Source organism: Prionailurus viverrinus, chromosome D2, assembly GCF_022837055.1.
Source record: "Prionailurus viverrinus isolate Anna chromosome D2, UM_Priviv_1.0, whole genome shotgun sequence".
Lineage (NCBI taxonomy): Eukaryota > Metazoa > Chordata > Mammalia > Carnivora > Felidae > Prionailurus > Prionailurus viverrinus.
Genome location: NC_062571.1, coordinates 8,237,222 through 8,258,730, shown reverse-complemented (window position 1 = coordinate 8,258,730; position 21,509 = coordinate 8,237,222). Strand labels below are relative to the sequence as shown.

General features: G+C 44.5%; 1 protein-coding gene across 6 annotated transcripts in view; it reads right to left on the bottom strand.

The window, feature by feature from the left end:
- Positions 1 to 3,650: 3,650 nt before the first annotated feature.
- Positions 3,651 to 21,509, bottom strand: part of STAMBPL1 (STAM binding protein like 1) — a 50,384-nt gene continuing 32,525 nt past the window's right edge. For 5 of the 6 annotated variants that reach the window (XM_047825649.1, XM_047825651.1, XM_047825653.1 and 2 more), the window contains exons 4-11: positions 20,646 to 20,721; positions 18,773 to 18,868; positions 15,738 to 16,095; positions 13,534 to 13,658; positions 11,174 to 11,311; positions 6,117 to 6,229; positions 5,128 to 5,227; positions 3,651 to 3,976 (exon numbers count right to left, since the gene is read on the bottom strand). In XM_047825649.1, the coding sequence (XP_047681605.1) occupies positions 3,920 to 3,976; positions 5,128 to 5,227; positions 6,117 to 6,229; positions 11,174 to 11,311; positions 13,534 to 13,658; positions 15,738 to 16,095; positions 18,773 to 18,868; positions 20,646 to 20,721 (1,063 nt within the window). In that variant the 3' untranslated portion in view covers positions 3,651 to 3,919. The remainder of the gene's footprint in view (positions 3,977 to 5,127; positions 5,228 to 6,116; positions 6,230 to 11,173; positions 11,312 to 13,533; positions 13,659 to 15,737; positions 16,096 to 18,772; positions 18,869 to 20,645; positions 20,722 to 21,509) is intronic. The other variant, XM_047825654.1, reaches the window with a different exon arrangement.

The window sequence follows — 21,509 nt, the reverse complement described above, 5'->3', positions numbered from 1 at the left end:
AATTAAAAAGAAAAATAACAATACATAAGTAAATTTAAAAATGATTAATTTTGTGTTGCATGAATTTTACCTCCACAAATAGTTTTTTACAAAGAAAAAAATAAAAATAACGTGTGGCCCTGCAAAAAAACTTCAGTAAGTGTAAAATTTTATTGCTGAAAGGAACCTGCTAAATCAGTAATTCATACACTTCATTTCCAGACCAAACCGAACATATACTTTATTTCTGTAGGTAAGAAAACCTGGCTTGAAGACAGGAATACAGCAAATGTCTTCTACTTGTTTTGTTATGTTTTCCTGGTGCATCAGCCTCTTATTGAGAGAAAACGTTATGGAACTTTTTTTTTTCCGAACCATCTGTCAACGCTTTTCTCTCTTGGAATAACTGCACAGGAGAATTTTACACATCCTCTTCAGATTCGAGAGTATAGTGTCATCACCCAAACCCCTGGTACATCCAGGACCCACGAGGACCGTGAGAAATGGAATAAACCATTTTTCATGTTCACAGTCACTGCAGGGGTATAGGTAATCTCCCTTGACGGAGGAGAAAAAGTATCTCCATGGTTTTAGACAGTCTTTTGGTCTAGATAACGCCCACGGTATTTGCTTCAAACAATTCAGCACAGCCAGTCTACAACACTCAGCCCGTCCCCATTCCCCTTCCCCAGGCCCTTCTCTGTTATTCTGTTTTCTGTCCCTCATCCTCTGTACTGTCCCAAACAACTTCACCCTGAATTCTGGCTCGTGTCCTTTCTCAATAATGTTCTCTCCCCTAGATTTTTATCCCTTCCATTTCTCTAGCTCCCCTTTGATTATTCAAACTTGTACACGCATATGGATTTTATTAAATTCTTTTAAATATAAAAATATTATAAAATTATGGGGTGGCTCAGTTGTTAAGCATCTGACTTCAGCTCGGGTCATGATCAGGTTGGTGAGTCTGAGCCCCGTGTCGGGCTCTGTGCTGACAGCTCAGAGCCTGGAGCCTGCTTAGGATTCTGGGTCTCCCTCTCTCTCTGCCCCTCCCCCGCTCATGCTCTGTATCTCTCTCTCTCTCTCTCTCTCTCTCTCTCCTTCAAAAATAAATAAACATTAAAAAAATTTTTTAATTGTTACAAAATTAAAAGCATAATTATAAATCATTACTAGTATAAAATATATTGCTTTAATTTAAAAAAACCCTTTCTTTCAAGAAGTCTGTTCTTGAAATCTGAGACCTAGTATGACTTAATCACCTGGCCATTCTTTCTGAAAACTATCTTCATAATGAGTAATTGTGTAAAACTATTCGAAGGCATTTTAACACCAGATCACAGGGAATAGAATAACAGCGATTCACACTCTCATGAATGGTACTATTTAATGTAATTATGGGATTTCGGGAGATGGACAGGACAGCTTCCATAACACATGGCAAATGGATAAACTATCAGCTATTTGGCACTTTCCTTGCTACGGACTGAACGTTTGTACTACCCTCCCCCCAAATCCATACGTTGAAGTCTAATCCCTGGGGGGATGGTGTCTGGAGGTGGAGCCTTTGGGACGTGATTAAATCATGAGGGTAGAACCCTCATGATGAGCCCTTATAAAAGAGACTCTAGAGGAGAGAGATGAGGTCTCTCCACCATGTGAGGACATGGCAAGAAGGCAGCGGTCTGTAAACCTGCAAGAGAGCCCTCACTCAGAACCCAACCACGCTGGCTTTCTCTCAGACTTCGGGCCGCCAGGGCTGTGAGCAATAAACATTGGTTAAGCCACCCAGCTTATGGTATTTCCATGAGAGCAACCCAGACGAAGACATGCCTTTCGATAATTCAAAAAAACGAGTCTTCTCGGACATCCGTATGATGAATCTCTAAAAGCCACTAACCAATGTTTTTGTCAGCTGTCCCCAAGGAAAGCACCTTTTTGACTCATGAAGAGCCAAGACACTCAAAAAGGAAACATGTCGCTTACAGGAACAGAGAAGAGTGTTTCGTCTATTTTCTCAACAAATAACCAGCTAAATTCTTCTAAGAAGAACAAGGAGCTGAATGTCTGCCTCTCTTCCTTGATCTGTGCCAAACCCATGACATGTCTCAAGCATCTTCTTCACAGAAGACATTCACTTGCTACCTAATTCTGTAACATGTGTCAGGTGAGAAACACCTGTTTCCCATGTTTTGAGGCCATGGTGGCTGGTTTCCCAATGAAAACCTCAGTCCCGGTCCAAGTGGTTGTGACAACGTATCCTCCAGTGTGACCTGTGTGGCTGCAGCATGGAGTGGGGAGAGACACGGACCACCCCTATGATACAACCTTAACTGACACCGCACCTCAAATAGGATGCCAGTCGCTCCTCAAACAAAATACTTCTCGAGAGAAACCAGGAGCAATTTCAGGAGCGGAGAATAACCCACAGACATCCTGCCTTGCTTGTCTATAATTGACAAGGTCTGCAGACAAGAGAGTCATTTCTGCATGACAACAAAGAAAGTCATTTTCAATTCCATCTGTGAGAAAAAAGAAAACAAACAACTTCAGTAAACATTTATCGAGTGCTGTATTAGTTTGCTTGACTGCCATAATAAAATACCACAGGTTGAGTAGCGTAAGGGACAGAAATTCATTTTCTCACAGCTCTGGAGGCCGGAAGTTTAAGATCAGGGCATTGGCACTTTTGGTTTCTTCGGAAGCATCCTTCCCTGTGGGGGGCTGTCTGGTCCCTGTGTCCTCCTCTTGTCTTCCCTCTGGGTCCCTGTCCTAATCTCTTCTTCACATCAGGACACCAGCCATATCGGATTAGGACCCTCTAGTGGCCTCATCTCACCTTAATTACCTCTTCAAATGTTCTACCTCTCAATAAGGTGACACTCTGTCTCCACAATTGTTTCCATTCTTAGGTTTTTCCCACTAATTCAATTTGCCTACATAGCACACAAACCTCCTATTCCTAGTATTTCATCCCTATCTTTTGATCCAGGTAAATGTTTTTATTATCTAGGTACCAGTCACAAATCCCAATCCAAGCCTGATTACACCGTAACATCGTATTTGTTAACCTTATTCCGTTTAAAGAGATTTGTCTTCCAATTTCCCATGCCTTGATTTATATGCAGATACTTTTCATTGCAAGCGTGCTTTCCAAATTATTCTCTTATTTATTCTTTTCGGCTGAAAATTATCAGGTATTTCCTACACTTCATTTCCCCTCCCCATCACCCCCGTTGACTTTCACGGTAACAAGCCGTCCACTTTAATCTGATTCTTTTTTTCTATTCTTCTCTCAAGTGTTTCTGTGTTCAGTCACCTAAATCAAGTGAATGAATCGTCTGCTACCCCAGGCCCTCGGACACCTGCTCCCTGAGCTCACCGTTCTGGTCTCGTCCATTAGGACCCCCGCAGACGCATCTCTGAGCCGGACTTGCTGACATTGAACGAAAGACGGCTCTACCACCTGCGGGCATGGTTCTTCTCGCACGTGAAAACTGCTCATCTTTTTCCACCGGGGGGAATGATTGCAGAACCAGATGGCCTGTCTTGTGGACCGCCTGGCACTCAGAATTTCTTATTTGGAATCACATGTTTCAGGAGCGAGTTAAACAATACAGCGAAACAGCTAAAGAGCTGAAAACATGCGCAGAGACCTCTACAAATACCGGACATATTGTTGTTTGCAGCACGATTTATTATCTGGTCATGGTATTTGAGTACATTCACAGGTACCGACGTAAAAGCACTGTGACCTCTCCGGAGACAGGGCAACTCAAAAAGAGAACTTCAAAATGTGCAGGAGCAATAAATATCAAACTTTCTGATCTAAAACGTATAAATATAAAATATCAGTCACTTCAGGAAACATCTTAAGAAAATTCGGCAACCACGCGTCCATGGGTAGATGTCCGGTGTTGACGGTACTAATCTTCAGAACACGTCACCTTAGATCCAGCATGGTTATTTTTATGTCTTTTACCAACACATGTTTGCATATCTAGGTAAGAAGAAATTGGTTTTACATCATAAGGTTTAATTAACACGTTCTCGTCAGAGAGGGGATAGGAGTTCCCTGATATAAAAATGTTCCCAATTTTGAAAAGGTTCCCGATCAGAACGGACAGAATCGTGTTCATTCATTTCTGGCACGAACGGATTTACAAAGGTTGCCAAGTAGTTTTCATTTTAAGTAGATTCTAACTTCAAAATAATGTTTCTCTGACGTTCCAGCCAGGGAACCAGCCCGCAAGCAGTTAGGAGGAAAGATGGAGTCAAATAATATTTCTTTTGGGCTAAATCCAAGCCAATCAGCAGGTATGATTACGGGGGCCCCTGGGTGGCATGGTCGGTTAAGCGTCTGACTTGGGTTCCGGTCATGATCTCACAGTTCGTGGGTTCGAGCCCCACACTGGGCTCTGTGCTGACAGCTGAGAGACTGGAGCCTGCTTCAGAATCTGTCTCCCTCTCTCTCTGCACCTCCCCTGCTCGTGCTCTCTCTCTCTCTCTCAAAAGTAAACCAACATTAAAAAAATTTTTAAAAAAGAATTACGATTACAGTTTTCATTGAACCATTATGAAAAAATTAATGTGGCCACATCGAGCAGAAATAATTCATAAGACATTTAGCATCATTTTCTTTAATGGTAAGGAGGCTGAGGAAAACTCTATTTCCATGCACAAATGGAAAAGTAACTTTAGGCATATCAACTCTGCTATAGAAATACTGGCATTCTCTCGTAAATAAATTAATAGTGCAAAGAAACCAGAAGTACCTACAAAGATTCATTTTCGGGAAGAGAAAACAACAAACTAAGCAGTACAGTGTTTTATCCATATCATACTCCTATTGTTTCTCTCCTTAAAAAAAGAAAGGGAGAGGTGAAAAACAAGTATCTGTAAAAAATAGTCAACACAGGGGCGCCTGAGTGGCTCAGTTGGTTGAGCGTCTGACTTCGGCACAGGTCATGATCTCGCGGTTCATGAGTTCGAGCCTCGCGTCGGGCTCTGTGCGGACAGCTCGGAGCCTGGAGCCTGCTTCAGATTCTGTGTCTCCTTCCCTCTCTGCCCCTCCCCTGCTCACAGTTTCTCTCCCTCCCTCTCTCTCTCAAAAATAAAACATTAAAAAAATAGCCAACACAGCCTACTCACACTGAACAGCCTGGGGTCCTTGGTGTGTGGGTGAAAGCCCTTCTTTTTACAGGCAGAAACCTCGAGCATGCCGGCGTTGGTCAGCCTGAAGATGCCCGTGCTGTTCCAGGGTGGGAACAAATGTACAAAAGTTAAGGACCATTTGGCTTTCCAGGGGCTTTGTTTGAATGGCCCAAGGATACATTTTCCTCAAAACGGGACGGAGACAGAAACCACAAAACTAGGAAGTCCACAGAGATAGTTTGAGCCGATTTTGCAATAACTGGCCCAGAGAGAAACCCCCAGGGGGCCAACGCCAACTCCATGCACCTGCTGGGCTAGAATGGGGAACAGGCAGCTGAACTGTCGTGTGAGACCAGAGTGGAAAACTGACGCCCCATGGGAGGAAATTACAGGTGGCGGATATTTCTACTTTTTCTAATAACGTGAATACTGTTTATAGAAACAGCAAATATTTGTCGAGCGCTAGCTACGGTGCCAGTCACTGTGCCAAGCCCTTTAGGCCGACTGCCACGTAGCCGCTTCTTCACGTCAGTCCCGCTGGGCAGGTGTCAAGGATAAACAGACCAAGGCTCAGAGCGGTCACGTATCCCGAGAGACACACACCACGTGAGTGTGGAGCCGGGATTCCACTCGAAGTCTGTCTGACTCCTCTGCTCATAATCATTCGACAATAACCACTGTCTCCCAAACCTAGAAAGGCTTTGGAGGTAATTCAGCTAAGGCTGGAAATTGTCTTTCAACAGGAGACGATACAGTAGAAGTAAGATCTCAAAAGGCAACCCGGAATAATGTCGTCACTAAATAGAGCCAGTGATTCTACTACGGAAAGGACCTTAGAAAGGAAGAGACAGCAGAGCTATAGGTATAAAGGGAGCTGGCTGGCACCAATCTCTTCTTCCCAAGGGCACGGTGCGTCTGCCTATCTAAGCGCCACCAGCAGCCCCAAGCAAAAGCCTTACTTGGACCCCATGGATCGGCGCACTTACTCTTTATGCTTCGGTGAGCAAACAATGGCGATGGCCTCTGGCAACATGAGCTGGTAGGAACAGTGAGTGTGAAGGTCAACACTGGACAAGAACGCAGTTTGGGTCGGATGTGTCTATAAAAAGAAAAGAGGACAGTCACACTGGAGGAGTGGAGTCTAGCCAAGACCACAGCCCGTGCTCAGAGAAAACCAGTGATTAATCCATCATTAATTAAATAAGGATTTTAGAAAAGGGGTCACTGACATCACCCTTCCTTTTGTGCATCTTTGGGATGACCAAGACTTGCAGAAGAGGCTTTTGGAAGTGTTCATGTACTTTCTGCTTATTGGAAAAGACAGAACCGGAAATTAATGTGTATATATATATATATATATATATATACACACACACAACTCCACGCACCTGCTGGACTACAATGGGGAAGAGGCAGCTAACTGTCGTGTGAGATCAGGGTGGAAAACGGAGGCCCCACGGAAGGAAATTACAGGTGGCAGATATTTCTACTTTTATAGAAGTGTGTATATATATATATATATATATATATATACATATATATATGTGTGTATATATATATATATATATACTAGTCTTTCTCTATATATGGTATACACACACACACACACACACACACACACAATGGAATACTACTCGGTGATGAAAAAGAATGAAGTCTTGCCATTTGCAACAACATGGAAGGAACTAGAATGTATTACGCTAAGTGAAATAAGACAGAAAGATAAATATCATATGACTTCACTCATATGTGGAATTTGAGAAACACGACAGATGAACATAGGGGAAGGGAAGGAAAAATAAGATAAAAACAGAGAGGGAGGCAAACCATAAGAGACTCACATGGAACAAACTGAGGGTTGATGGGGGGTGGGGGTTGGGGAGGTGGGGAAAGTGGGTGATGGGCATTGAGGAGGGCACTTGTTGGGATGAGCACTGGGAGTTTTATGTAAGTGATGAATCACGGGAATCTACTCCTGAAGCCAAGACTACAGTGTGTGTTAGCTAACACAGTATGTATAAAAACAAAAAGAGAGAGAGAGAGAGAGAGAGAGAGAGAGATTCTCATTAAATCATGACAATGAAGCGAGGGGATAGTTTTATTATTATCTCAATTTTACACACAGGGATCCCACGTCTCCTTTAAGTAACTTGCCCGTGGTCACACAGCTGGTCAGGAACAGAGCTGTGATTGGAAACTCACAGATACTTTATGCAAAACTATGGACACAAAAGCAAGTGTTCAATGAATTTCCCACATTTTGCTGTGTATCTTTTCGTGGATGCATCATTCCCTACAAATGGGAGAATGGAGCTCTCCAAGTTGTTGAAGGGGTTTGGAACTAATCTTTCGCAGCAAGTAAATACCTATATGATAAGAAGGAAGGGGAGGTTATAAACCTAAAGAAGTATCTTGCAGGTTTGGGGCTCTATACAAACGTGTGTTTAGGAGAGACAAATCAGAGGTTCACACTTGAGTATGAAAATACATGCACCTGTGTTGATGCTGGCTCAGGCCACGGGTGATGCACAGTCAACCCCAATTCCCCTTGAAAAAGGAAAGTGACCATTTTAATCAGGAAACCGAGGTCCCTGGCATGGACTGCCTGGGTCCTGGTCCCAACCCTCACTGCCTATATGACACTGAGATTACTTAACCCCCCGTGCCCCCTTCTCCAGCTGTAAAATAAGATCAATGATCATTTTCTTCATGGGGTTGCTACATTAAAATTAAATGGGACAATCCATGTAAAGTTCTTAGAAAAGTGCCTACCGCATGGAAAGGAATCAAAATCATTAGCTGTTTTTGTTGCCGTATTATTGCTGTTTTGTTGTTTCTTTTAATATTGCCATTGTTAACTGAAGGCCATGGGCCGATAATAATCGCTTCATGGCCTTTCCACGTAACTACGGTCTGCTAAAGAAATGCAAAATTTTACAACTCATTTCCACTTCACTTTATAGAATTAATAGAATGAAGGTAGAATCCATTGAAATCTATTTACAGAAAATACGTGTTCTGCGAGGAAAAAGTTACCCTTGGTTTTAGTCTATAAAGACGTAGGTCAACAGAAGACTGGCAATTATCCTGGTTTTTAAAACCCAAATCTTTAGAGAGGGTCTGAGTAGAGGGGGTCTAACTGCCTGTTAATCTGATTCAGTGCAAACCTCCTGTCACTACGCAGAACCGTCCATGCCTTGGCGAGGAAGCAAGAGTCACTCAGAGGGACTCTAGTGCTGCAGAGAAGCAAACAGAGTGTCAGACAAATCACGCAGCCTGTCCATTTATTTGCACACTCAACGCACACCATGAGCGTCCTGAGCCCCTCATTTCTGCCAAGAGAATCACTTCTACTCTGATAACAGCAGCTCTCCCACGGGAGAATGGTGCTCCCACCCTACCCCCTCTATGGAAATCAAAATGACCATGACGGTGATCGTGACGATGATGATGGCTGCCGATGCCATTCACTGCAACTCGACAACGTGCCAGGCACTGAACAAACCACTTCCCACATATTATCTCCTTCGACTCTTACAACAACATGGGAAAAGTGCTGTTATTATCCCCCAGTCTCAGAGGAGACTGAGCTAAGAAGAAGAGTAAATCACGTGCAGAAGTTCACAGAGCCAGTCAAGGTGGGAAGGCTACATTTGAACCCGGCCCTATCTGATTCTGATTCAGGCCTTCTTTCCCCTGACTAGCTCTGGAACCTGTTGCCACCATTAGGTCAATAAAAATCACAAAACGTCATTTCCAGCCATTACAATTTAGGAATAGGTTTTAAACACGTTTTCGTGGAACTTCAATGACTTGACGTGGAGAAATAAACAAAAAGCAAAATCCTGGATTTCTAAAATTTGGCCAAATCCATAATCTAAATGATGTAACTTCCTTATTGCCTATACTATATACACAGGTCATACGGGGAAAACCGGTTTTTTAATTTGGCAAATGTTTTGTAAGAGTAACTAACATTGACTCTTCCATGTACGTATAATATAACGGACTGTCATTCCTTCTCAGTTTATGTTAGAATTTCTTTGCTACAATTTATTTTGCTTTAAAATGCATTCCTGTCGCAGAAAATCACATTAAACTGAACAGCGCCTTGAAAATTCGGCAATTTCTAGGGGCACCTGGAAGACTCAGTCAGTTAAGCGTCTGACTTTGGCTCAGGTCATGGTCTCATGGTTAATGAGTTTGAGCCCCCCACCCCACCCCCATCGGGCTCTGTGCTGACAGTGGGGACCCCGCTTCGGATCCTCTGTCCCCCTCTCTCTCTGCCCCTCCTCCCCTCTCAAAGATAAATAAATATTTTTTTTAAATTCAGCAATTTCTAAGCACACAGTAAGGCACATTACTTACTGTTAAATCAAACAAACAGACATATTCGGGAAGTTTTGCAAACTCTTCATTAGAAATAATTTCTTTCATTTGGGAGGCGATTGTATTTTTCAAAGGGCTCTCACACTTGGTGTCTTACTTATGGCTCACACGAATCCAGTGAGGGAGACAGGGCACTCACTAGCCCTGCCTGGTCATTGAGGGTCCCTAGAAGCAAGGAGGAGACTAAGAGAACGTAGTAACCTCCAGGCAGAGCTGGGACTAAAGTCTCCTGTACCCTCTGAAATTACATAGCACCAAGTGCTTCGTGATTTTGTGTGTGCGTGTGGTGAGGGATCTAAGTATGTGTCCTGCCCCTACTCAGTGCATCCTTGTAAGTCAAGTAAAATAAAAAATGGTCACTAATTGGGGCGCCTGGGTGGCTCAGTCGGTTAAGCGTCCGACTTCAGTTCGGGTCATGATCTCATGGTGGGTGGGTTCGAGCCCCGAGTTGGGCTCCGAGCCCGTTTCAGATTCTGCGTCTCCCTCTCTCTCTGCCCCTCCCCCCCCCTCTGTCTCTCTCTCTGCCTCTTAAAAATAAGTAAAAATGTTGAAAAATTGGTACAAAGAGGTCATTAATGTCTCTTTAAGGGCTCTTGGCTGTGCCCTGAAAATCTTGGCCATATCTCATTCCCACTATCATGGGATGAGTTGTCCTTACCCCAGGTCCAAATGTATAAGACTGAGTGGAAAAGTGTCCCCCCAGACAGATTAAACCATGGAGAGGAAAAGTAGAGCACTGTCACCAAAACCAACGGCTACAATTATCTGAGTTCCTAGAAACATGTGCTTCAAAATTCACTGACGTTATCTCATTCTAATACAGACAATTACTATGAAGTCAATTATTATGACATCTGTTCAATGGATGATAAAAGCTGATGTCCAGATTGCTTCATTTGCCAACTTTTCTGTAAAGAATTCTTAGCAGAGCCGAGATTTACGCTCAAATCTTTTCCTTCGTAAGCCCTTTCTTGATTCTATGATGGCCTGGTGGAGGTTCGAACCCAATATATTCGGCCCCACCATGGCTGTTTATGCAGTGATAAATTCATCCTTGGCCTGTAAGGGAGATGCAGAAGAATGTATGGTCCCTATCGGACATTTACAAACATCTGTTTGAAAGAAATATTTTTTAGGAATCTTCTTAAAATAATCTACTTTTGACCCATGGCACAGGCAGAGAGAACAATAACAGTGTAGTCAAGATTAATTAGGGGCGCCTGGGTGGCGCAGTCGGTTAAGCGTCCGACTTCAGCCAGGTCACGATCTCGCGGTTCGTGAGTTCGAGCCCCGCGTCAGGCTCTGGGCTGATGGCTCAGAGCCTGGAGCCTGCTTCCGATTCTGTGTCTCCCTCTCTCTCTGCCCCTCCCCCGTTCATGCTCTGTCTCTCTCTGTCCCAAGGATAAATAAACGTTGAAAAAAAAAAATTTAAAAAAAAAAAAAAAAAAAAAAAGATTAATTAAAACTCTGACTAGGTCTCCATTAGGCCATACAAAAATCACCAAAGCAAGTCATTTATTACAGGACATTTGTTACACTTGAAAAAAATTACAAATAAGAAACTATTTGAAGGAAGCTACGTGTCCTCAAGGAGGCAAGCAGCACCCCACAGAAAACTGAGCAGAAACTGCAGCTGAAAAAAGGTCACACGTACGTGGATCCATCCGAGCGTGAGGAGGCCGTGTTGGTCCTGAACACTGAATAATTCTTCTACATTCTCCACGTCACAGTAGTCCGGCCCCGCAGACTGCTTTGGCACAATCACATGGGTGATAGTAAATTCATTATGCGTCTAGAAAACAATTGGCACAAAGGATAACAAGCATCTGAAAGGGAAGAAAAAAACAAAAACAAAAACAAAAACCCACAACCTGAAATGGAAATACAATGATCTGCTGTAAGACTAGAGAGCGTCCGGGCCACCCGGTTGGCTCAGTCGGTTAAGCGTCCGACTTTGGCTCAGGTCATGATCTCACGGCTCATGACTTCAAGCCCCATGTCGGGCTGTGTGCTGACAGCTCAGAGCCTGGAGCCTGCTTTGGATTCTGTGTCTCCCTCTCTCTCTGCCCCTCTCCCATTCACGCTCGGTCTCTCTCAAAAATAAATAAAAATATTAAAAAAAAAAAGAAAAAGACTAGAGAGCATCCGTCCCACCACCTGCAACCTCCCAACCCATCGACACTCAAAATGAAAGCCTCACTCTTAAAAATGGATTCTTTGCCAAAAACTTGAGAATCAGCTCTCTGGAACTCAAAACCTATGTTCACAATGGAAGATGTATAATAAATAGGAGTTCTTAGCATCCCAGGCTGGTCCACGACAGCTCAGTTAATAAATAACGCCTTGATGTATTACATTTGCCGTGGAAAAAATGCAGAACAAAACAGCAGCAGGTTGATGCGGGAGACTAAGTGCTTTTGTGGTTTTACTGAAGGACGTTTCTAAGGCGTGTGGAGGTCGATGGTCTTGTTTTTATTTTATTAATTATGTTTAATTTCACTTCCAGACCTAATTTTCTTCTGCTACTGGGGCTACTCACGGGGACTGCCCATAATTAAGGTACTGTTCTGGATTTGCATTCAGAAAAAGAAAAAGGAAAAACAAACCACTCCCTTCAGGTAAAAGGTAAGAGTTGAAGGAAAAAGGCTGAGAAGAGCGGGTACGATCCTCAGGCGGGAGATGTCATGCTGACAGCGGGTGCCCACTCCTCCCTAAGGACCCCTTTCCCTCTGCTCTGACGGGGGTCTGTTCCTTCGGCCTGGATCGTAACTCCTCCCTCCATCCCCCCTCCCGCCTTTCATGGCTAACTTTATGTATTATCTTCAGGCCTGGCGTAAATGTCACTTCTCAGGGAAACCCTTCTTGACCTTCCCAGACAAGGTCAGTTTCCCAGTCACACACGGCCATGATGCCCTGCACTTCCAGGGAGAGCACCGGCCCCACCGATAACTAGTCACCTGTCTGATTCTTCACAGACACCATGTGAGAGTCACAGGCAAAGACTGTGGCTGCTCTAGGCTACAAATGCCAACACCAAGCCCAGCGTCTGCCAAACGCAGGTACTCAGCACATGTCGCCCGATGAAGAATGAATGAAGAATCAGTCAATCAACCCATCAAACTAGGCACAGCATATGGTCTTGAAGAGGAAGCATCCACAGTCCCCGCCCCCCACCCCAAGGGCAAACAAGGTGGCTGTGGGGAGACCGCGGCAGGCCGTGTTCTTGTGCTTGTTGTCTGTGCTTCGTCTCTCCCGGAGGAAAAGTGAAGATGTACAATCGGAATACGGTAGGAGAACGCGTGTCGACTAAAGCGTGTTATTCAACTAAGCAGCAGTTCTCAAGCTGAATGCGCAGGACAGAAAATGTGCCTGGACCCAGAATTGAAAACTGGTATCCAAATGACTCTACGGAGGGCACTTTCAACGAAACATTATTCAGCCTTCTTGCAAGTAGGCAAGTGAGGCTTACGCATATTCTCTCTTCTGTCCTCGTTTTGACATTGTCGTTTCATCGCATATTTCGGATGAAACCTTCCGTATGTAAATGGGACCGGTGCTATAAGATTTCAGCTTCCTGAGACTACCGTCTGAAACCCTCATTTTATTCCACATGTGTCTGAAAAGGGTGGCAAGATGTCACCCATCAAACCCGCTAGAGTTAATTACATAAATACATGTGAAACTAACCGTTGCAATGGAACTCTGATTTAGAAAACTAGATGGTTTTGGAAATTGTAAGACCTGTAATCCATCATTTTTCTAAACAAAGGTTTAATATGTGGTTTCATTCATTCTTCACAACCAGCTTTTACGGTATCCCTGAAATTTTGCAATCCATTTCCCAGGATTCATTGCATTAATAATGACAGTAGGCGTGTGTCATTAATCCAGGTAAAGATAATTTCATAATTTTTGCAGCTCTTAGGATGCTTTTATTCTGTTCTGCTTATCGCAAGAAAGCCATTACTACTGAACGTGTATCTTGGGCAGAAAGATATGAAACAAAGACCATACCAGTTTTCCACAGAGTATTCCACACGTTTCTACTCCTCTCACTGTATTAGATTCTGCCAGCAGCAGAAATTTGTGGCAGAGGTCTCTGGATAAAACTACACAGCGCAGTCCTTCAACCACTAAATCTAAGAAACAGAAAAGGCAGAAAAAGCTAAAAAAAACCAGATCTTCCATCCCATCCATCAGAGCTATTTTTGGCAAGCAACTACCGGGCAATATAGATATCAAAAATGAGGGGTGCCTGAGAGGCTCAGTCAGTTAAGCATTCGACTCTTGATTTTGGCTCGGGTCGTGAGCTCACGGTTCACGAGTTCGAGCCCCGCATGGGGCTCTGCGCTGACAGTACAGAGCCTGATAGGGATTCTCTCTCTCCCTCTCTCTCTCTGCCTCTCCCCAACTCACTCTGTCTCTCTCAAAATAAACTATACATATATATATATATATATATATATATATATAAAATTGTACTATATATATAAAGTGTGTGTGTGTCTGTGTGTGTGTCTGTGTGTGTGTGTATATATATATATACATATATATACGTGTATATATATAGTGAAATTATCAGGTGTTCCACTTCCTATATTTTATTTTTAAACTCTTAAAAGTACACATTGACCAGAAGGAAGGTAAAATTCCACTTTGCATATAAATTATTTTGTGAACAGGTGGGAAGGTGCAAGCATTTTTCCATCTTTGTGCCTCAGATCAACTGTCTGCATAGATGTGTGAGGTTTTGGGAGGGTACCAAGCAAATACACCTTCACCTGCACAGGCTGCAGCGAATGGATCTCACGGACCATCAGGCATAGGACAGATATTCTTTCCTGTGTCTTCCGTATGTTTCTGATAGCTTCATGAAAGTTGGTGATCGTTAAGTAAAAGCACTGTTTTCAGAACTCATTAGTGATAGGGTAACTTATTAAATAGTTGCCTATCGTAACTCTTTTAAAATAAATGGAAACGCAGACTGCAATCCGACAGTGTCTGTGGGGAAAATCTACCCCATTTGGTTTTGGGAGCTTGCCAGTGCCGACGGAGGGGCACCAAGCAGAAGTAACTGTTGGCAGAAGCTTATAATCCATCTGGAGGGTAACGACCTGTGTGTCGGAGAGCCTCCCGGGCAGGGACATGCTAAATGTGTACATTTACATTTGTATTTTTTAATGCTTTTATTTATTTTTGAGAGAGAGAGAGAGAGAGAGACAGAGACAGAGCACAAGCAGGGGAGGGGCAGAGAGAGAGGAAGACACAAAATCCAAAGCAGGCTCCAGGGTCTGAGCTATAGCACTGATGTGGGGCACAAACCTGTGGACTACGAGATCATGACCTGAGCCAAAGTCAGACGCTTCACTACTGAGCCACCCACGTGCCCCTACATTTTTTAAAATGCAGAGTTTTTTAAAATTTATTTTTATTTATTTTGAGACATAGAGAGCAAGCAGGGGAGGGGCAGAGAGAGAGAGAGAATCCTAAGCGGACTCTGTGCCATCAGCACAGAGTCCGATGTGGGGCTTGATATCACAAACGCAAGATCACAACCTGAGTTGAAGTCGAGAGTCAGACGCTTAACCGACTGAGCCACCCAGGCGCCCCATAACATTTATGTTTACATTTTTAAGCAAACGATTTTCTTAGCATCTTCTTCCCTCTCCAGTGTAAGTATTTACCTTGAAGATTCATGTGTTTCTTGGCTAAAATGCATGAAAGGAAAATAAATGCTTGGAATTCTTCTCATTTCAAATCTCTATACCATGACCAGATACAGTCCTGTTGATTACAGCGTGCTGTTCTATCCGGGCGGGCAAATCATGCTTCCTGAATTTTAAGGTTACGGACAGGAAGAGCCGGATGGCACCCTTCATACCGCATCGTGTGGGGGCCCTACCCCAGTGGATGATGAAAAGAGGGGGGCGCCTGGGTGGCTCGGTCGGTTAAGCGTCCGACTTCAGCTCAGGTCACGATCTCACGGTTCGTGGGTTCGAGCCCCGCGTCGGGCTCTGTGCTGACGGCTCGGAGCCCGGAGCCTGCTTGGGACTCTGTGTCTCCCTGCTCACGCTCTGTCTCTCTCTCTCACTCCAAAATAAATAAACATTTTAAACAATTTAAAAAAGAGAGAAAGGAGGAGCACCTCCCAGCGGTTAGGGGCCGCGGCTCCAGCGGAAGAGAAGCCGTGTCTCGCGGGGATGCGTTCCATCACTTACTCTGCACGGCGCTCAGAGTGGCCGCGGGCTTCAGAGCCCTGTTGACGGGGGGCGAGTGGCTGGCGGAATTGGCCGCATCGCTTTTGCCAGGCTGGTCCGCGGAGACGTGCAGCAGGGAAGGGCTGTGGCGCGGGCACAGGCAGGACGCGGCGCTGCCGTCGATCTGCTCGGACAGCGCGGGGGGCTCCGGGCTGCGCATCTGCCCTCGGGCCAGTTCCTGCTTCTTGAGCTGGTCTTCGAAAAACAGGAACTGCTCCGACTCCAGCTGCTGCTGGCGCATCCGAGCCACCCGCTTCCTCTCGGCCTCGATCAGGCTCTGATGCTCCAGTCGTTTGAGAATCTCGGCGTCGTACTTGTTCTGAAAAAAAATGTGGTGGCCGCAAGAAGAGGTTAGTTTCCAAGGCAGCCGCCTCGAAGCGGGACTGGACACTTGCAGGCTTCTAGCAGACACAGAGACACAGAGGCCGCGGTCCGCCCACGGGGACACTCACGCGACAGCGAGGAAAATGTCAACCATCACGGCCGAGGCCCCTTACGTTGGCCAAGGGGGCAGTCCCAAAGCCACCCGCGTTTTACCAGAGGCGGGCTATGGCAGTCAAGTTCCCTCCATACCCCGCGCTTTTAAAAAGAATTAGGAAGGGGCGCCTGGGTGGCGCAGTCGGTTAAGCGTCCGACTTCAGCCAGGTCACGATCTCGCGGCCCGTGAGTTCGAGCCCCGCGTCGGGCTCTGGGCTGATGGCTCAGAGCCTGGATCCTGTTTCCGATTCTGTGTCTCCCTCTCTCTCTGCCCCTCCCCCATTCATGCTCTGTCTCTCTCTGTCCCAAAAATAAATAAACGTTGAAAAAAAAATTAAAAAAAAAAAAAAAAAAAGAATTAGGAAATCAAGGTCAGGATGGTCGGCGTGGCCTGACGGACCAAAGCAAAATATCTCAGAAATGGTCACATCACCCTAGACCGCACCGTCCAAAATCACAGCCACTGGCCACATGGACTACTTAAATCTAAATGAAGTTATATGCAATGAAATCGGAAATTTAGTTCCTCGGTCACGCCGGCCACCTTTTCAGCACCACGTGGCCAGTGGCTCCCATAACAGCGCCACACAGAACGTGTCTATCATCAGAGGAAGTTCTACTGGACAGTCCCTGCCGTTGAAGTTTTTGCCTCTGACTCGAGAACTCTTCCCACTGGGGCTTTTTGGAGAAAGGGGAGTCACTAGGAAACGGTCCAGCCATCTCTATCAGAACGAACGGGGAATTTTGTTAAGATGATGAATCCCAGGTTCCCTAGTCTCAAAAAAAAAAAAAAAAAAAAATCCAGGCATTATTAGGTCAGAGAATACAAATCTTTAATAAGTTCCTCAAATGATTTTGATAAAAACTAACTTTGGGGATGCTTGGGTGGCTCAGTTGATTAAGCGTCTGACTTCAGCTCAGGTCATGATCTCACGGTTCGTGGGCTCGAGCCCCACGTCGGGCTCTGTGCTGACGGCTCAGAGCCTGGAGCCTGCTACGGATTCTGTGTCTCCCTCTCTCTCTGCCCCTCCCCTGCTCACTGGATCTCTCTCTCAAAAATAAATAAACATAAAAAAAAATTAACTTTGCCGGCTGCCTGGCTGGCTCAGTCAGTAGAGCACACGACTTTTGATCTCAGTGGTGAGCTCCAGCCCCACACTGGTGTAGAGATTACTTTTAAAAAATTATGTATAAAAAAAAACAAACAAAAAGAAAACCAACTAACTTTGGTACGTGTGGGGTGGGGCACACAGCTTCCAATAGCACTTGGGGTTCACACGAATCACCCAGGGTTTTGTTATGAGGGCTGATTCTGATTTGGCAGCTGTGGGCTAGGGGCCGAGATTCCCATTTCTAACAAGCTTCTGGATGATTCCAGGGCTGCCTACAGTGAGAGTTTACTGATGGGTAAACCCATCTCTCTCTCCTCCTCTCTCCTCCTCTCTCTCTCTCTCTCCTAGGCATAAAGGCTGCCCCTCGGTCTCCACAGAGATTGCCACATCAGAGGCAGACCGGGCCTTTCCTCCCTGGAAGATCCTGAGGGGGCAACCACATGCATCGTTGACGTGAAGGAAGACCGGATTGGGCTTTTCTCTCCTTTGCTGTTGCTTTGTCTGGGTCCCCCAAATCATTCTTATCTTTCATAGTTCAAGTCAAATCATCAATATGCACACTTGAGGAGTTTCAGCATTTCAGATTTCAACATTCCCGCTGTCATTTAGTGGAAGCTCAGCACTCAAACCTGGCTATGCCCCCAGGAAGCAGACACATTCTGCGACCATGTGCCGAGTTCATGACATTGAACTGAAGCGAAAGTCAGTACAAGCGACAATCCCAAAGCACATAAACGCACAAACAAAAAAAGCAACACCACCTTTATAACAACGCTAAAAATAGGAAGAATTCAAGGTTTGAACTTGAGGCCCTATGGACTGGTCAATTTCTTCTTCCAGTGCCTTTCAATCTCTTAGACATCATCATCATGATCTCTCTTTACGTAATAATGATCCAGAAGCCACCGTCCATTGGTGATATGACTACATTTCATTCATATGGTTAGCTATTCATCTTAGTGCAATATTGACTGTAATATTCAAGAATCGAATTTACATTTCCAAGGCCTACATAATTAGATCAGAATAATCTAGATCAGAACAATCAGAAACTGTACACTGTTTTCCCTACCTCCTACTGGCTCCATTCATCACCAAAAAGCGGTCATCTGCCTCAAGGTTCCACTGGCAAGAGTTGGTCAAAAAGCTCTATTTAAATCACCATAAGAAATCCATATTCTAAGTCATTCTCAACGTTATTAGAGTTGTAAGGAACTAAAAATACCACTTCTTTGGTGCAAGTGCTTAACCTGTATATCAACATGAATTCGTTAGTGGCTTTACAGCCCTGTATCTGTAATTTTTAATTGAAAGGCACATGACATTTGAAACACTCACATGAAAATGAAATTCAAAAAATAGCCGCACAGAAAACAGTCGCGAAATAAATGTACCAATTGAACTTACTTTGCTTTGCAAATATTCTTGGTATTCTACGTTATATTTCTTTAAAAGGTCCTTTTTCAATTCATCTGTCCTTGGGAATGCAATCTCCTTCAGTTTCTTTTAAAAATATATATATACATATTGATTAGTGGGATTCTCAGTACAGTCTTTCAGATCATCAGCTGAGAAAGAAAAGCTGGTATGCGTATTAGAAATCAAGACACAAGTAACCAAAGATGATGGCGGAAATAGAAACTTCTCTTTGCCGTGGCTCCAAAACACAACTTTTCAGTAGGAAATGGAAAGGCTTATCCCTTTTGTAAGAGCCTCTGTTGACTCGACTAGGTAGACAAGGGCTCTGTTGAGTTAGGTACCTCGTGTTTACGTGGTGGGTTTGTCACTGCACACCGCACAGCAGGCCAACAGTGTGGCATCATGATTAAGACACTGGACAGCGTGGTAGGGAGGGGCCGTTGGGCTTGACAGACCGTAACGGGCAACCGGGGCGCTTCGTGTACAAATACAGATTCCCAGGCCTACACCCGGTTTCCCCGAATCAACGTGTTTCGGGGCAGGGTTGGGGAGTCTGGACCTCAAACAACTTCTCAGTGATTTTTAGTGGCCAGAAAATCTGGGAAATCTGATTTAGTCCAAGCACCACCCTCCTTTTCAGAGATGAGGGAACAAAGGCCTACAGAGATGAGAAGTCTTCTCCAGTATCATGCAGCTAGCTGGTGGCCCCGTTATTACTAGAATCCGAATCTAACTCTGGCCAGGCTGTCCCACTAAAATGTCTTTTCTTTTAATTGCCTGTCATCCATCCATCCATCCATCCATCCATCCATTTATTCAACAAGCATACACAAAGAAAACGTATATGCTTTTGCAGAATTTTTTTCCTATAAGCAAAAATAAGAATAACACTAAATTAGAGCAAAAGGCTCAGCTTGGTGGCGGGGCCCTTGGGTCCCCTATAGAACCGTCTGAGGTCGAAAGAGCGACAGGACTGAGAGAAATGCTACATAAGGTGTGGCAATGAAGGCCCCTTCGGAGAAGTGTGTATAGAGATTTTTAAAAAGGTAGATGGTCGTTTGACAAAATCTGGGTTCTTACGGGCCACCTCAGGCCAGATGTAACTGGTAAGAGAGCCTTTCTTCTATTATATGGTCAAGTATCTTTTGAGAGTTATTTAAAATTCCAGGCTGTGATTGGCTTTTTATATACGGTTTCATCTTTCTCCCTGTAAATTCAACCAAACTACTTAAGGCAAAGGAGAAACATTAAAAATGTGTTCTTTGAAAGGATATATTCTCCAGCTAAAATTGTTTGAAGCTTCATATGTCAGTTGCAAATGTTGATGGTAAATAAATAACTTTTCAACAACTCTCTCCTTTTCCTTGAGAATATTTCAGGCTATCCACAAACACCTTATTATGCCCTTAGGCTAATCCTACAAGAAGAAAATAGCTAGAACTTTGTGGCCGCCTTAACAATCAGCACTGATTTTCAAACAGTTTTGGGGGTCGGGACTATATGGGATAATCAAAACCGGTTCAAGATGACTCTGAAACAAATCTGGGGAATTGGACACGCTTTCCGACAGTCTCTGGGAAGAACAGTGAATAATTCCTCCTCACGCCACAAGGCAAATTGAACACATTCTTGATCTTCTCATTTTTCTCCCCCCGCCTCCCAGTTTCAATTAGACATCCCACACTGGCTCAGTAACGACGATTAAAGGTCCAAGAAGAAATCGAAACATCTTGGCTAATGGAATTTTCTGCGCTCAAGCTCTCAAGAGGACGCGACGAAGGAGGAAAGGAGGTAGGGGCAGATCAATAACGGAGACTCGGGGAGCATTTGATCCCTCAGGGGAGAATCGACCCCACGATACCTTCATAATATCCTGTTTTTCAGGTACCGCACACTGCTGGTAATCTCGATGGCTGGGAAGCTTTTCCACAAACAAGCTAGAAAAAGAGAAAGCACATCCTTAGCGTGATATAACAGAAGCAGCAGGTGGGCAGTGGTTTCTAGTATGAGAAAGAAACTCCTTTTCCAAATGGACATGTTTATTACATTATTATTACCCAACATCCTTTCCATCGGCCTTTTCACCGAAGGCGGACACGAACCTATGATTTTGGCATTACAGGGCGGTAAGCTCAGCGGACGGAGCACTGAGGTTACGAGGGTGAGGTTGCTCCCTGACGGACCGTGTCACATTGGTCCTTCTCAAGGTGCGGGGTGCTCGATCCCGCCACAGCGCCACCTTACTCACTTGTGGGGCTGGCAATACAGAGGGTCGTGGAAAAACGTTAAGAGTCTGAAAAGATCAACGTAATCTCTTCTCACCCCTGAAAAAGCCTCAAAGGACCACTGATGAATCCGTAGTGCCATGGTGTCTACTGACCAAAAACTCTTCGCTGAAAAGTCGCAACTGAGAGAAATAACAGCCAGAATCCCTAGTGGATTAGGAGGTGCTCACTAGGAGTTCATTCTTCATCACCTTCTTGAGGAACAAGGGACAGTGGACGTGAAAGGAAATCCCAAGAGCAAACCAGCTGCATCACTTTCAGGGTAAATGAACATTTTGTTTCACAAGGGCAGGGAATTTGGGGTGTGTGTGTGTGTGTTTTTTTTTTCTTACTGATGTATCCCTAGCTGGTAGAATAGTGTCCAGCTCATAATGTGTGCTCAATAAATATTTGTTAAATAAATAGTCCTTCCTTGATGGATCATGGTGGGCTATAAACAC